The sequence below is a fragment of the Augochlora pura genome, chromosome 7 (genome assembly GCF_028453695.1).
Source record: "Augochlora pura isolate Apur16 chromosome 7, APUR_v2.2.1, whole genome shotgun sequence".
Lineage (NCBI taxonomy): Eukaryota > Metazoa > Arthropoda > Insecta > Hymenoptera > Halictidae > Augochlora > Augochlora pura.
The window spans coordinates 21,868,076-21,885,049 of record NC_135778.1 but is presented as its reverse complement, the minus strand read 5'-3'; the positions used below and the strand labels follow the sequence as shown (position 1 = coordinate 21,885,049).

The 16,974-nt window shown below is 34.3% G+C and overlaps 1 protein-coding gene across 3 annotated transcripts in view; it reads left to right on the top strand.

The window, feature by feature from the left end:
- The window catches only part of Sm (heterogeneous nuclear ribonucleoprotein L), a 422,062-nt gene that overhangs the window by 404,219 nt on the left and 869 nt on the right, over nucleotides 1-16,974 (top strand). For all 3 annotated transcript variants that reach the window (XM_078187714.1, XM_078187713.1, XM_078187715.1), the window contains 3 exons: nucleotides 3,381-3,679; nucleotides 6,715-6,938; nucleotides 12,945-13,204. In XM_078187714.1, the coding sequence (XP_078043840.1) occupies nucleotides 3,381-3,679; nucleotides 6,715-6,938; nucleotides 12,945-13,204 (783 nt within the window). The remainder of the gene's footprint in view (nucleotides 1-3,380; nucleotides 3,680-6,714; nucleotides 6,939-12,944; nucleotides 13,205-16,974) is intronic.

Sequence of the window (16,974 nt, the reverse complement as noted above, 5' to 3'; positions counted from 1 at the left end):
AACACTTCGGAAACTTAATTTATGCGATTCAAAACATTTTTTTAATTACATAACGTACAAAACATAAAAAACATAAATTTCATCTACATTTCGTGTGTGTGAAAGGGATTTGAAGAAATCATGATGTTCCGGTGGTATATATCGTAATAGGTCATTTATGTCCTTGAATTTTGCTGTTGGAATTTGTCTGATATTTTTATACAGTGGTGTCAATACAATATTTTCGAACTTTCTTGATCTAGCCTGACGTGATATTCTCATGGTTTTCTCATTCATTGATGTCTTAAAGAAAATTTTATACGGTTTATTTCTAACAAAACGCATCCAACATATTGTTAAAAAACCAGTTTATTGATTCTCCATCAGAATTCTTTACCCTTTTAAAAATTGCGTCTTCTATTAATTTTGTTGACACAAAATCTTCTTATCTCATTTCATTTACAATAAAGTTATTACCTATCCGACACTGTTTAATAATCTTGTAATAATCTTGGGGAACGAACAGTAACTTATTTTTTTTAATGACATTTCTACCACGCCAAAATCTCTATCATTTGATAAAAACGAATGTCCTGATATTAAAAATTTGTAATCTATGATTTCCATATTATTTTCCAAAGTTTGGACAAAAATAAAAAGAAAAAGTTTGGAAGACGAATATTGTTCTATTATTCTCTTCTTCACTATCTGAATTAAATGGTCTTGTTCTGTTCTTCCCCATAGGTGAAATAATTTCTAAAATTTAATATTGAATTTTAAGTTTTATATTAATTAAACGTACTGGTTATTCAACTAACGCAATCGTCCAAAAACTGAGGTTAACTTGTTAAATACTAATTAATTAAAATTGCCTTCATTACTGACTTGAGACATTATCAATAGTAAATATATTATCTTGATTTAAGTATAAATGGAGTTGGGCCACTTTCAAACTACACGGTCCAATTATTGAACTAACTCTGAAAACTTATGTGTCAAGAATGATCGTATTTGCTCGGAATATAAGCAACCCGAAATGCTTTACTGATAGATAACATGAAGTTGTGCATGTAACCATGGCAACCGGACAAAATTGTCAAATGGAGTTAGGCCACTTTCAAACGAAACGGTTCAAATACCGAATAAAACGATTTTAAACAGAAGAAGAAATAATATATTTAATCCATAGATCAGCATCATCCAATATTTCGGATAGACAATATCGTTTTGCATAACTCCAGTAATTCGTGCAACTTCTGCGACTTTTGTAACTAGCGTAATTCGTATAACTCGTATAATTTGTGTGAATTGTGCGACGTACACGCTGAAACAGTCGGCACGCTTCGGTTGCGAAGCAATCGGAAGTTATTACCGTGAATCATTGCGGAGTGCAACGAGACCAAAGGAATTTCGACAGCAAATCAATGGCGTAATTGTAGCAGAGTTATGTCGCGTTCAAACTAGCGGAACTATAACTGTAGACAAAATCCAATCCCGATGGTTGCGACGTTGACTTAAAGAATGGCGGCCAATACGGGGACTTCTGCAACGAACGATCCTTGATCCATTGTTAAGGTGGTTGACGGCGAGTAATAATCGCCCTTCTCGAGCAGAGTTATCGCGACGACACGATGAAGATATATTAATCCCAGGGGTCATTACTTAGAAAGTCAGACGGGGATAGATCCTGTAATGTCTTAACTGACAGTGCCACAAGATTTAAGTTTCGAAAGTTACCCTGGAGGCACTTTAAACCTATACGATGCTACCGATACAACTTTTATGCAAAATCCTCGCGACACATAAGCGCCTGCTGCACATAATCTTTGAATATGTATATCACACACGGAGAGCAAGTGTACCGAAACAAAGTTCGTGATAAATGAACTGCAAAACTTAGCGAGTGCATTTGCAACGTATAAATATTTTCCAGAGACTATGGAATACAGTATACTATTTCCTTCTGTTCGTTGTTTATTGAAATCCTTGAGAACAGGGAAGAATGTAATTGAATTTTATTTTTAACAATATATGTAATAATTTTTTCGTAATTAGGACAAACGATTTTTATATTTTCTTTCTGGAATTGTGAGGGAATTAGTTTATTGGATAATGCTTGAGAGATTGTTGTAAAAAATTCCAGTTGTTAGGCATGATGGACGAATTTAAAAGTGATGTTTTTTTCAACTATTTCGTATGATCTCGTAATGAAAATTTGAAGAATGTTTTTCGCTGATCTCGATAGATTACATATTGGTTGACCTTGATATAAGCTGTGAACAATTAAAGATCGCAATTTCTCACAAGTTTCAACCAAAAGCAGATCATTTTACATATTTCAGTTCCTGTAAAGATGCGTCAACAGATTTCAATAAAATTTCCATGTTGTGTACAAATTATAAAGATCTACAAAGTGAATTTTTGCAATTTTTGCATTAGCTTCAAATAAATAGGTGGAAAAGTATTGCTTTTCAATTCTTTTATCATTTCACGTTTTGAAAATAATTGTTTAGTAAACTAATCTAACATGCCAACAAAGTTTAGATCGCTTGGATCAATTATGCAAAAGTCATTCCGTTTGTAAAGGTGTGCGAATACTTTGTGTACACCGACTGTACTCTTAACGGTTCCCTATCTTAACGATACCCATAATGAAGTTACCTGATATCTTCGAATTACTCGTTAATTAATTTACTGTGTGGACAAGATTGAATATTATTATAAGAGTGTCTCAGCTGAAGCAGACCAACTAAATATCTCTGTTGTATTTTACGATATTGAGAAATTTTATTGACAAATGTTATTTCGATTATTCGAAGACCTCAGGCTCACCTTCATTTTTATAAAAAAAGTGTTCACTTATGAATGTTGAAAAGTTATTAGACTACTAGATATTTTAACTTTATGGATTTTGCTGTTCCCAAAAATGCATATTATATGCATTAAGGTTCATAATTCGTAAATGTACTTACTCAAATAAACAAAATAATTGTCGACTGATAAATATAAGTCGACACTTTTTTTTATAGGAAATGTCAAACTTGCAATTCAATATTTAACAATATATTGTAATATACTTATCAATATATATGATACATTGTTATACAATATATATATATTAATATATATTATAGCAGTTCGATATATGACTCTATTATGTCAGTTAGAATTTAACCGATAACAAATAATTAACCGAAGACGGCAGGCGTAATTAATTCTCGGACCTGAAAGAAAATAATTAAAAACTAATCAAATTAAATATGCCCGCGATTGAGTTCATTGCAACCGACTCACTCCCGATCCCCATAATTCGCGCGGTTGATCGCGAGCGTGGCCGCGAATCATATCTAAATGAAGTCTGTCTAGACAAAAGAAGTTAAATATCCTTTCTATTGTTTCAGGATCCACGCCACAGGTAACGTTCCCCCCGGGTGCTGGTCACGATCGTTACGAGGAGAATTTCAATGGACCAGCAACATATGCGGAGCCGTACGTTGAGCGTTATGCTATTAAGAGTGATTTTAGCGGTCGAGACCCTTTACACCCCACGCCACCGCGGCCTGGTTACGTACCCACCCTAGGACAGACTCCGCCTTCAAGTACGCAGGGCTCAGTGATGATGGTGTACGGTTTGCAACCGGATAAAGTAAACACCGACAAACTCTTCAACCTGTTCTGCCTCTACGGAAACGTGACGAAGGTACGTGCACGCTGCCGCTACATCCATGTACACATGTTCGATCGAATCCGCAGAGTCAAGGTCATTGTCTCTGCCGTCGAGCTTCCGAGATCCCTACTTCGCCCCTTTGTTATCCACATCTGCTTCTTCTGTAGGGGTGAACTGCCACGAATGAGTTACTTTCGTAAAAGAAGATGGCCTATCCGATTCTATTGTAGTTTGGAACATTCTAAAGATCAATCGTTTTGCTATAAGAATGCATAGTGTCGACAAGTTTTTAAAAAGTGTATTGCTTAACTCTTTGGAGCACGGTGGGATTAAAAATGTCCTACCTTTTTCACGTACGGTTATGCATGGGGGGGGGGGGCATTTTTAAAACCAACCTCCGAATATTGCAATAGCTGCGTTATTGCTGTGTTCATTCATTTAATTGAGTTATTCATTTTGTATGCTTCTATATAACGTGTTCTTTAGTTAATAAAAATATACCAATTGCGTTTCATTTCAAACACAAGAGAATTCCTGTGCCGCATGGGTTTATTTATTCTCTGAAAATTCTGTGTCTCAAAGAGTTAATTGATTTGCAAGATGATTTTGATTTTAATCTTATGAATACTGTTTTTAATTTATTTTAGGATTTTTAGATTAAAGGACCGACTCGACTACGTTAATTAATTACTTTGACCAGTCACAATGACTGCTTTTTGATTTTTTTTCTTTCACAATCTTTGTCTGTATAAAAATTTTTATAATATAAAACGTACGAAGTTTAAGTAAATTTAATTTTATTATTGTTATAGAACAATATACAGGTTTTGCGTTTCAAAGTAATTCTTTTGTAGATCGTATTCGCTATTTTCCAATCCAAATTAACTCTTTCGTAGATTTTATTCACCTTTTTCGAGAATAAAATTCGCATATTTGCAATAACATTGTTTGAATAAAATTCGAATTAGATCTGGAAATTGAATGGGATTTTATAAATGATTATTACAGATTAATTAGTTCTACTGAAATTCGAATTATTTTATAAATAAACATATATTAAATGTAGAATATATTAGGATTATATTATGTAAATTTAGAATTATATTCTATTTTATTAGAATATATTATATTTAGAAATATAATCAAATTTTAGAAATTAAATTTTTTAAACGATTATTAAAGGTGAATATGACTTGTAAATAGCTAAGTAAGCCTACAAAAGGTTTATTTAGAATGCATAAAGTTCGATAATCTCACTGTTAAAACCATTATAGAAAAATATACAACATTGTTGACTACAACATCAATTCGAGAATCACCTGTCCCATGTAGGTAGTACTATGTTAAATTTAAGTCCACTTGAACCTAAAATATAAACATTGTTATTTGACTACCGAGTGGCACTTAATTAAAGTCGTCAACAGTGTTATTAACACATAATCGTCCGGTAATTTTTTGCATCGCCATTCACAAAATACCAGCATTTTTGACGTTATCTGTACAGGTGATATAGTCTATATAAAAACAACGTAACTTGTTAAAAATCTTATATTTTTCAGTGATATTTATAATTATACCATATTTGGTTAAAATTATCTCTGTTTGGTAAAAATTAGAGTCTAATTTATTTAAAATTAAAAGAATGAGAATCAATTATTTTCTGTAATATACAAGTGACGAATTTTCATCATCTAGCTATTGTGATTGTTTGCGAAATGACGAATTTTCGTCATGCGGACGAATAAGTGTTAAGGTCTATGTAAAATCTAATGTGGCTAGAAGAGGTGCATTAAAGAATATATTGAAAGAACTGCTACATAAACCTGTAAATGGTAAATATCTAAAGACGAACATTCTAGTTTCGAAATATCAGCTGTTTATTTTGAAAGTGGCCTAACTCCATTTGTCAATTTTTTCCGGTTCAATGTTACATGTACAACTTCATGTTTTTTATCAGTAAAGCATTTCAGGTTGACTATATTCGAGCAAATACGATAAGTCTTGACGCATAAGTTTTCAGCGTTATTCAATAATTGAGTGTAGTTTGAAAGTGGCCTAACTCCATTTATACTTAAATCAGATAATATATTTACTATTGATATTGTCTGAAGGCAGTGATGAGGGCAATTTAATTAATTAGTATTAGTATTAAAAGAAAATAAGTTACTGTTCGTTCCCCAAGATTATTACAAGATTATTAAAAAGTGTCGGAAAGGTAATAACTTTATTGGAAATGAAATAAGACAAGAAGATTTTGTGTCAACAAAATTAATAGAAGACGCAATTTTTAAAAGGGTAACAAATTCTGATGGAGAATCAATAAACTGGTTAAATATATGTTGAATGCGTTTTGTTAGAAATAAACCGTAGTATAAACCAAATAAACCAAAATGTAGATGAGTAGTAAATTGTTTTGTAATAAATTTCTGTTTTTTATGTTTTGTACATTATGTATTATGTTATGTAGTTAAAAAAATGTTTTGAATCGCATAAATTAAGTTTCCGAAGTGTTTTAAAGATATGCAAAATAAATTAAGTATTGTTTTTTCTCCAATTTGAAGCATCTTAAATTATGTTGAATGGACTTGGGCACCTTCAAATTTTACAATGAATCTGGATGTAAATTTTGAAAGTGGCCTAACTCCATTCTTGATAAGAAAACGCATATTATTCACTTAATAATTGCCACTATTTTAATAGAGACTATAAATTGAACACCCTTAGATACACTTAAGCACTTTGACTCATTGGTATGCTATACGTTTTTTTTTTAAATTCATTGAAAGGCAAACCCTTAAATATCTCGATTTGAAGATAAATGGAGTTAGGCCACTATCAAAATAAATGGCTCATATGTAATTCTTGTATATCCATTTAAATAACTCGGGCTGCGCAATAATTGCGCTATTCCATTGAGCATACACTGGTTGGCCAAGTGAGCTGTTAGGGGTACGTCTGAGAATAATTTCAGGGGTTAATTTGAGCGTGTGTAAAGCTCGGTAGGGGTCTGAAGCCTGCCCTTGTTTCCAAGTGATCGTCGATAACCCTCTCAGATCTTTGTGTCGCAGGTCAAGTTTTTGAAGACGAAAGAGGGGTGCGCCATGATCCAGATGGGCGACAGCATAGCCGTGGAACGGTGTTTACAGAATCTGAACAATGTCACGATCGGCACGGACGGCAGGTTGCAGTTAGGATTCTCGAAACAGGCTTTCCTCTCAGACGTCACCAACCCTTACATCCTGCCCGACAAGACAGCGAGTTTCAAGGATTTCACAGGAAGCAAGAATAACAGGTACGGTTAAACAAAGTTAGCCGCTGCAGCGCTCTATCCTCATTCGACCGTAGTCCATTTCTATTTTCTATATCCGGATCAGAGCCACCTTCTCGTGGTAATACCGTTTCTTTGGCCAGATGTCACTCTCATTTCTTCCCGTAGTCAGATAAAACTGTCTATTATGGAACCCTTCTCAAGGGAGTATAAGATCGTCATCGTTTTTGGTACAACTTTGATCTATTTTTATTCGATATTTATACCACCGTTCGTTTTGCACATTGAAATACCTTTGTTATTTTGACTGATATAAAAAAAAGATGTGTCAGAACAACTTTGTTTAGTTTAAAGCTAAGAATGCTATGATACATGGTTTTTTCTCTCAAAATCATTTCTTCCAAGTATTGAAGATGTTTGTTAATTTTACATATTAACTACTATCTTTTACAATGCGATCATTGTGGTGTACATCGAGACCAATTCAACCATATCGGACACTAAAATCTTTAAATAACCTTGAATGGGAAAATTACACTAGTTCGAAGTCAAACAAAAAGTTGAAAAATTTTGCTATCTTGCTATTTATGCTAGAAGGACTTCGATGACTGTCAATACCTGAAAAAATGATCTTGAGGGGAAAAGAGAAAATAGTTTTAGCTTTGAACTAAACAAAGTTGTGTTCAGACATTTTTTAAAGTAGTGAAAGTAATAAAGACATTTCAATGTGCACGTTAAAATATACACCCTCTAATAACTTTTTATGTAGACTAAACAGAGGAATAGATTTATGTAATGAGAAATATGCATTTCTATTTGAAGAAATGAATCAATAGTTACATTTGCACATGTATTAACGCACTTATAAAGAATCTGAGAGCCTACAAATTAGAGTCTCTTTAAACAATCTAACTTTTTCCTTTAGTATTTTTTCGTAAATGCATTAATAATGAGGTTATGACCGGAAACAAATTGGTAGATGACATATCCTTGATATAACATAAATAGACCGTAACCAACTATGGATCATGTTGTACATATGTATACAGAGTGTTTTCCCTAAATCGAGTATCTAAAATATCTCGCTTGCTTTTTATGATGGAATAAAATTTTAGAGGAAAACATTGACTAGTTGACAGGAATATGATCAAGAAAATTTGTTGAAGATAACATCTTCTAAGATATAAAAATCATCGAAATATTTTTTAAATAAGATTATATATTTGTATCATCATTGTAACTTAATATTGTAACCTTCACGAGACCTTGAGTGCGAACCTAAGCTATCATTACATTATTTATATATATTAGATTAGTGTATATTTATGATTCATAAATCGAGACAATGAAGAAATACCAAATTTGGGACAACACATTCTTATTTAGAAACTTCCATGTACAAATAAACATTCTTTCCACAGTTGATAACAGTTATTTGTGTGAGTAAATTGATAAAAAAGAATATCAAAAAATATAGGCAGAGTTTTTATCTGCAGTTTCCTATGCTCTATCCATTTTTTATTGTATTATTTGTACTACCGTTTCAAGAAGGAACCACAATTTAGCAGTGCTTTATAATGGTTCGTTTTACCTGAATCAATTTGATCCTCTGAAACGTTATGCGTCGCGACATCGGACAAGGATGTTCGTCATAAGAACAAGAATTTCGCGGAAGTTCTATCGATCCATCGCGGTATACTCGGGGCGCAATTCTAATCAACCACCGTAGACGCGTTTACTGGATTTGAATGGACTTTAATGAGAAACTCGTGTTTTCTATCGGCGAAACTACTGCATGGAACGAAATTCCGATGCACAGCAATTAATGATGTTCTTCCTTCCGGAGGGTTCGAGTTCCACCCTGCACACGGTTCACAATATTTACTCGATGAAAACTTAATTGCGTCCGGGTTTTTGAACGTTTCTATTCGAACTAGCTCGCCTCCTGATTGCGAGGAATTAATTACCAGACCATAGAGGCTTTGTGAAGTGTGTGTCGGAAATGGTCTGTTCCGATTAAAATCATGTCTCGATCCGTACACTTTCGAAATTACCACACTGGCTCGCGCTGCTCTTCGTCAATATCCACTATCGCATTCTCATACGTACCTGAGGATCGACAATCATTTCCGGAAAATGGAAACAGGGACTTTTCACATTGAAGTGAAAATTAATTTAGTTTAACATCATCTACATAATTATAATTAGACAGTAGATTTGAATGCAAATGACAAATTGTCTGTATTAATTGCAAGAAATAGAAATTATTTATTCTTTAATCGTTTTAGTATATGAAAAATAATATTTGGACATTTTCAAATCGTTTAAATCTTTTTATTATTTTAAATTGCCGCTACTCAGTCTTGTCATAAACAGGTATCGGCAGTCTAATTATAAGTATGCTTTTACCATTAATTTTAGACAGAATTCTCATTCATACTCGTAATTATTAACTCACTTCCTATGTCTATTATAACTATACATAATATTCCGACACCAACAGATGTTTACGTGGTTCCATTATAATTTTGCTTATAATTGAAAAAAGATATGGTCGAGTACGATATGAAGATACTGTAGCCAGTTAATAATTTGCAGTATTCGTTAAACAATAAATTTTGAATTAAATAATGTCTGATCTGGGCGTTGCCTTATTTCAAAGAATAAATGAAAAATTCTGTGTTAGTATTAGCTCATCCTTCCTTTAAACGTTGTTTCATCATTTCTTTTAACTTTATTGGTTAAAAGTCTTTCTATTTTATCCCATAAAGCCTCATTAGGGTTGAGATCCGGTGACTGTGGTGGGGGTTATAATACATTTGGACAGTTATACAACAAATATTATTGCACAATACGGAGCTTGTGTTTTGCATCATTGTATTAGACAATTCCCATATTTATAGCACTTCTTCGTAAATTATTTTTTTAAAATACTTACATGTTTTTGTCCATCAGACTGACCTTTCGCAGGAACCGAAAAACCCACAAACAATACTTTCACATTCATGTTATACCCAATCATATTTTTGCTTTAGGAACAAAAGGAACAAAGTTTACTATGTCATACTGAAACATAGTAAACATTTTATGGTGTCCGAATATTGAATGTTATATGGATAGCTCAGACGCCAATCAATATAGAGATAAACAAGGATTTTGGAAATTAAATATACAAAAATAACAATGTCAGTAATAAGACAAATAAAGACGTGTTTATACTGCATAAATCATTTTCGAGGAAAAGTAGACTTTACTGATTGGCTTCTAAACCATCCATATGTATTAGGGTGTCCCATAAGTTTCTTCCCTTTTTTTGATGTGAAATGAATACAAGATATTTGTTGTTTAAGGTGGATTTATTATGTTTTATATGAACCGTTCTGTTCTATAACATTCTTACATCTCTCAGGAAGCCTCATTACGCCCTCTTTCCAAAATTGTTGAAGCTCATTTGCAAAATATTCATCTGGGTGCGTTTTTATTTCACTTATGGATTTGAAAGATTTACCACGGAGAGAATTTTTTAAGGAGAGGAACAAGTAGTAATCGGATCAAGCAAGGTCTGGGGAGCTAGGAGGATGAGGTAGAACGTCCCAATCAAACTGTAATCATTTTTGTCTTACGGCCAACGCAATATGCCTTCTTGCGTTGTCGTGATGGAAAACGACGCCTCCTCGATTCGCCAATTCTGGCCGTTTTTCTGCTATGGCGGCTTTTTAATTGATCCAGTTGATTGCAATATTTGTCAGCATTAATCGTATCACCTTGAGGAAGGAGCTCGTAGTACACTACACCTTCCTAGTCCCACCAAAGGCACAAAAGTACCTTCTTCGGATGAAGTCCAGGCTTTGCAACAGTTGAAGGTCTATCTTCCTTAGATCAACTGCGTTTTCGATGCACAATTTGGTGTAAAATCCAAGTCTCGTTTCCAGTGACAAGCCTCTTTAAGAAAGGATCCCTTTCATGCCGCTGGAGAAGCAAATCGCACGTAGAGACGTGGTTTTAAGGCCGGTCTCCGTCAATAAGTGTGGAACCCAAACTTCATATCGATTCGCATATCCCACCTTGATTAAATGATTATGTACCGTTGTCTTGGGAATATTAGTGGCATCCACTATCTCACGCACACTATATCGCGGATTTTCAGTGAGCACAGTCTTAATAATGTCCGTATCCATCGTTGCTGGACGGCCGTTGCGGTGTTCATCTTTCAACTCGAAATTGCCAGGTCTAAATTTTTTAAACCAATTGCGGATGATCCTAATAGTCGTAGCACCACTCCCGTAAACGGTGCAAATCTCGTCTGCAGTGTCTGCCTTTGCACTATTGCCTTTTTTAAAGCAATGAAGCAGAACATGTCGCAAATGCTTCTCTTGGCTCTCCATAGTGAACGTTGCGGAAAAAATTTGAAAAGAGACTTTGTCAGCAACGGAACGTACTTTGAAAGAGCTCTGGGATGACTGAAGCTGATGCCATAAACGGCTAAGAGATAAGCCTGCATATTTATATAAATACAGTCACTTAAAGTCACTCATAGCGTAGCGCGGAAGAAACTTATGGGACAACCTTATAGTATTCTCTTGCCCTGATTATTAAATTGCACCTTCCGTTCGTTTATCTCTATCTTCTTTCACACTCAATCTTCTCTCCGTTCTCCTATTTTCAAACTCTCTTAGCCACCTTATTATCTTCTCATCATTTCTCCTATCTACAACATCATCAATCCTAATCCGTCTTACTGTTTCCCTACATTCTCCCATTAGGTATATGTTCTAATGACCCGTATTTACCCCCACAAGACTCGCAAGTTATCCAATCTGCTCTCTCCTAGAATCTATTCATTCATATTAGAAAATATATTGCTACTTTCTTAAAACTGTAGAAAGCAAATTCTTATTACTGTTTTTTTTTCCTCGAATCTTCCTCAATTATTTGAATAATTATTATTGCCTCCATTTTGATTCGCTGACGATTAAATCCGTTGCGCTAACGCAATTCGAGTTACTGCGGACTTAATGCATTTATGTGAAAAATGATGTGCGAAATATTGTTGTGATGAAGATATCATTGTGTTACTATCAACTCGTTAAAATTACTAAGAAAAGATATCAATGTAATTCCTCCATATTCTAATTAATACAAATACTAGAACAACAACGTTTACATCGTATAAAGATACGCATATTATTCGCTAACTAACAGCGCAACGAACATTACTTTTATATTCCTTGACTAATGTGGGTTTTGTAATTCAAAAAAGTAATCAACTTTTAAGATATACACTAGCTTCCAGCTATGAAAATATTTGACAAACATTTCTTAACCCGTTTACATTACACGGAAAAGTGAAAAATTCATTATCACCAAATGGTTTTTTGATTGTATTTGAATGAAAACGTTTCAAGATACGAAACATAAAAACGATATTGCATAAATGAAGAATTTTAAAGAATTTTTATTTCATTATATATTAGTAACAATACAAAAAATGGAATCTAATTATCTTGCACAACATGATAAGACTTGAAATGGTCAATGCATAATGCCACACGAAATTATCACATTGATAAAATGTATTTTTTCTTTTTTTCCCGATAAACAAACTACAGAACGTTTATGAACTTTGTTCGATGAAGTCATTTCGATAATGGTTGGAAAATGTTGACCGGTAAATCTTCGTTTATTCTAATTATAAATCTTCGTAAATGTTTTTTTTTTTTGTGGTCTCCTTATTTTTGGTATTCATTGCCAACTTTTCTTCCCCGATGTCGGTTCGTTTTTTCTATTTTTTTTTTTTGTGTTATTTTACCCTGAAACTATTTCCGATCATCACTTTTCATCGACTGCGCGTACATGTGCGCTCCGTTGATAATGGCCAGGCAAAATGAGCGCATATATGTGCTTACGATGCAAATGATTAGAATTAAAATATTATTAAAATTAAGATATTATTAGGATTAAAATATTTGTGTAAATATGATAGTTATGAACATGTTTGCCTGAACCGTATCCGTTATTTGTGAATTGCAGGTTCCTAAACCCAGCAATGGCTAATAAGAATAGAATACAACCACCCTCAAAGATAGTCCACTTTTTCAACACACCTCCCGATTTAACCGAGGAGACAGTACACCGTGTGTTCGTCGAACGCGGCATCGAGGCACCAACGACGGTGAAACTGTTCCCCCTCAAGTCGGAACGATCGTCGTCTGGCCTTATAGAGTTCAGCAGCGTCGGAGTCGCGGTCGCCGCAATTATGGAATGCAATCACACAGCACTGGAAAACAGCAGTAAGTATCCGATTCGATTCTTGAGAGATTCTTGGTTTTTGAAAGACAGCTTGGACACTGGCTTCAACACGTCGACACCAACGCCGATATTCAGGGTTTTCTCTGTGGCGACCGAAATTAAAAACAGATGAATAATTATATTAAATTTATTAGATTGAATTGTTATATTTTTACTATTGAATGTCGGCTTATAATGTTGAGATAAAATAAGCTTATTTTGTATTATCTATTTTGTGAAATACGAGCAAAATAAGCATATACACGCCGTTTTACGGGACAGGCACGTGTGACCCACCGGTAATGAACGCTGGCGTCGACGTGTTAAAGCCTATTTTGCAAATTTAATCAATCGAAAGATATATCTTTAACATTAGATTTACGGAGAGTACTGAAAGCAGTCGTTTTATATCGGTTTAATGAAAGTAACGATTTATTCTGATTTTGAACGAGTCTTATTTTAATATTTGCCGGAAGTAACATATACAGGGTGTCCCAAAAATGTCTCGCAATCGGGAAACAAGGGGTACCTGTGATCATTTTAACTTTTTATTAGTGAATAAAGTTGGCTGCGCGCGCACGCTTTAACCTGCTGTTACGCACGCGAGGAACGATGGTCAACAATGCTTCGTTTTCTTAGAAGCGAATTTGAACTATTTTTCATCATTTACGGAGCCGCGGATTGCATTTTCGCTAAAGAAAAAGTTACTTAAAATTATCACAGGTACCTCCAGGTATTTCCTGATTGCGAAACATTTTTGGGACACCCTGTATATTGAATAAATAGAACATAAATGCATCTTTAAAATCTGAATAATAGTATATTAAAAAATCAGTGACCCGTTATTTTTACGGATTCCGTAAATCTAGTGTTAAGTAATCAAATAACCTTCATTAAACAAATTAATATTTGACGGCATGCAGATCAACCGCCGACGATTCAGTAGATACATTTGTTTTCTTGAAATTACACTTCCTGAAACATATTAAATGGAACACTAATCTATCGTTTATATTATTTATAGTTCGTAGTTTTTGTTCTTTCTTTTGTATATAGTATACTTTATTCTGCTACGTTTTTGAGTTTAAATTGAAGAATTTTACTGAATTTATTGTAGTTTATTCGTGCGTGGTAGACATAGTGTATATTTGATTCTGATTATTTGAATCTACATATTCGGATTATTCTCTGGCAGGGCTGAAATAGTAAATAACGTATAAATATTTGATAAATATTAAAGTATAAATTATTTTGTGTTTTCACGTAATACGGAATTTGATAAATAAACTTTGTTTCAAACAGTAATTACAAATGAAAATAGCATTTCAAATATATTTAACTACGTAATATCAACATGTAACTACTATTTCAAGAAAAGTTTATTTGCCAAATCCTGTATTACGTGAGAAAACCGAATATTTATAGAATATTTACTATTTCAAAAATTTATTTTTCCCCAACCCTAAACTGAAAGAATAGGTATTAATGTAACGGTAATGTTTTAAATACGTACTGTTTCTTTGTACAAATTTGAAACCCTATGTAACTAGTTATTTAAAAAAGATATACAATTCAAGGTTTACACTGTGGATTGGAAGATAGACTATACATTAGAATCCCTTTTTTTAACCTTTCTCGTTGAATTTCCGTCTTCGCTTTTTATTTTCAAATTGTTTGTACATATTATTATTTTTTATTCGTGCAATTTCAAATTAATATAAGCCGAGTTACGAACAAATACATGTTGGACTAGTCAAAGCTGGCTGCAATCATGTTGAGTGTACACTAATTGCTCGATGCAGAATGAATAGAATTATGAGTACTAAAGAAATCATTAAAAGTTTTATGATCAGACGTACAATGATAATCCGTTTATGTGAACAGTGGTGAGATACACAGGTGGTCTTACTAAATGAATCACCTCAACCTACTTGTCACCTAACAAATTGTCAATGCTTAACACGTACACTTTGGACTTGAAATTGAAACATCGAAGGCAATTATCTCGAATTTGAGACGGTGACATTCCTTAAAATTTTAATTAGACGCAAATGACATTTATATTAACAAACTAACTATTTTAAATTATATTTTAAGAAATTCCTAAATAAGTCACATTCGAGTACTACTACTTTAATCCTCAGCCGTTACACTGGGTCAGAGAGCCGACACATTTCTTTCTCCGGAAAAGTGGCATTGCCATAGGAATAATGAAATTAACAATTCATTAAATATACTTGGAAGTGAGATATCGGGTTTTAACACATTTGCATCGGGCTATTTTTCCTTAAATTTTCATATAAATCGGGGTATTTTAGCAATGTAAAGACATTTCAACTGTATATGCATTAGCCCGTAGCCGTACTTTAACGAGTTAGACTCGCGATGGAGATTTATAATAATAAGCAGTTATATACGAATGTTTGTCCATTCTTTTAAGTAGGAATTCTAGTCATAGTAGTTGTAGAGAAAATGGCACAGCAAGGGATTAAAACGAGAATTCTCGTTTCCCGATATAAATGTGTTACCAAAGGAAAGAATGTTGCTTGAAAACAGAACCGTGACTGAGTGACCCAGTATATATTTATTTATTTGTAGCCTCACGGCCAAGAAATTGGTCTTGGTTTACAAAAACCTAACTCTACATTGCTATCTTAACCTTTCATTCATTATATGCATGCTCATTCACACAGTTATCTCTTATACCTACTGACTAAAAACCGTTTCTACCATCTACCCATCCACCTCTATTACACCAGCTATGCCTTTGATTTATCTTTCGCTTCTTACCCTAAAATCCTAATAAAGCTCTCTTCTGTGCCCTTTCTCTTCTCTTTCTCTCTATCTTGCCCAGTCATTCCTCCACCTTCTCGTTCTTTCTACCGCTTACTACCTCCTCGATCACCACTCCTCTTTCCGTTTCCCTGCAATCTCTTACGAGACGCTCCAATGTACCAAACTTTTCCCCACACAGGTCACAGTTTCTTTCTTCTTTTTTCTTCCAATACCTGTTCCATCTTTCCATATTTCCACGTCTCGCTCTCGCTACTAATTCCTGGCATCGTCCTTTACCTTCCTTGCTCAGGTACTCTGGGAGATCCCAGATTCTTATTTTCTGGTACCGCGGGTTAAATTTCGACCATGCCGCTTTGCAGAATTGTTTCTGCTGCTGCACCTCTACATCTCTATTCCTCAACCTTGAACCCACATCTTCCCTGCTATCCCCTAACCGATTTATACCTTCTTGACTCCATCCGTTCCTCTTAAAATATTCCTTCCTTTCCATTCTGCTTTTCGTCTTTAACTCTTCATTTCTCTCTTTTTCCTTCAAACACTCTGCAGCAATCCTTCTTTCACGACCCCTCTTCAAATTCTCCTCAAACCTTATAACCCTATGCCCTGTACACACGCTAACTTTCATTCTCTTTGTTTCCTCGAGCACTATGTCACTTGGCGTACTAACATGTAGGCCCAGTGTCCACTTTATGTACCCATTTATTGAGCCCGCTCTACTGCTTCTCTCTCACTATACCCCCATAATTCCACTCCGTATAATAACACACCCAGTACCAACATATCAGAGAGGAACATTCTCTTTAAGTGTCCGCTCCCCAATGCCCCATGCCTGGTTTAAAACTACATTGGCTCTCTTCGTTCTCTCTTGTATACGCGAGTGACCCAGTGTGAGACCCACGTGTTTCGCATAGAAAATATGAAAGCGAATGGTTATCCGTCCGCGGTCGTCACCGAAATAATTGTGCTTTGTAATAAG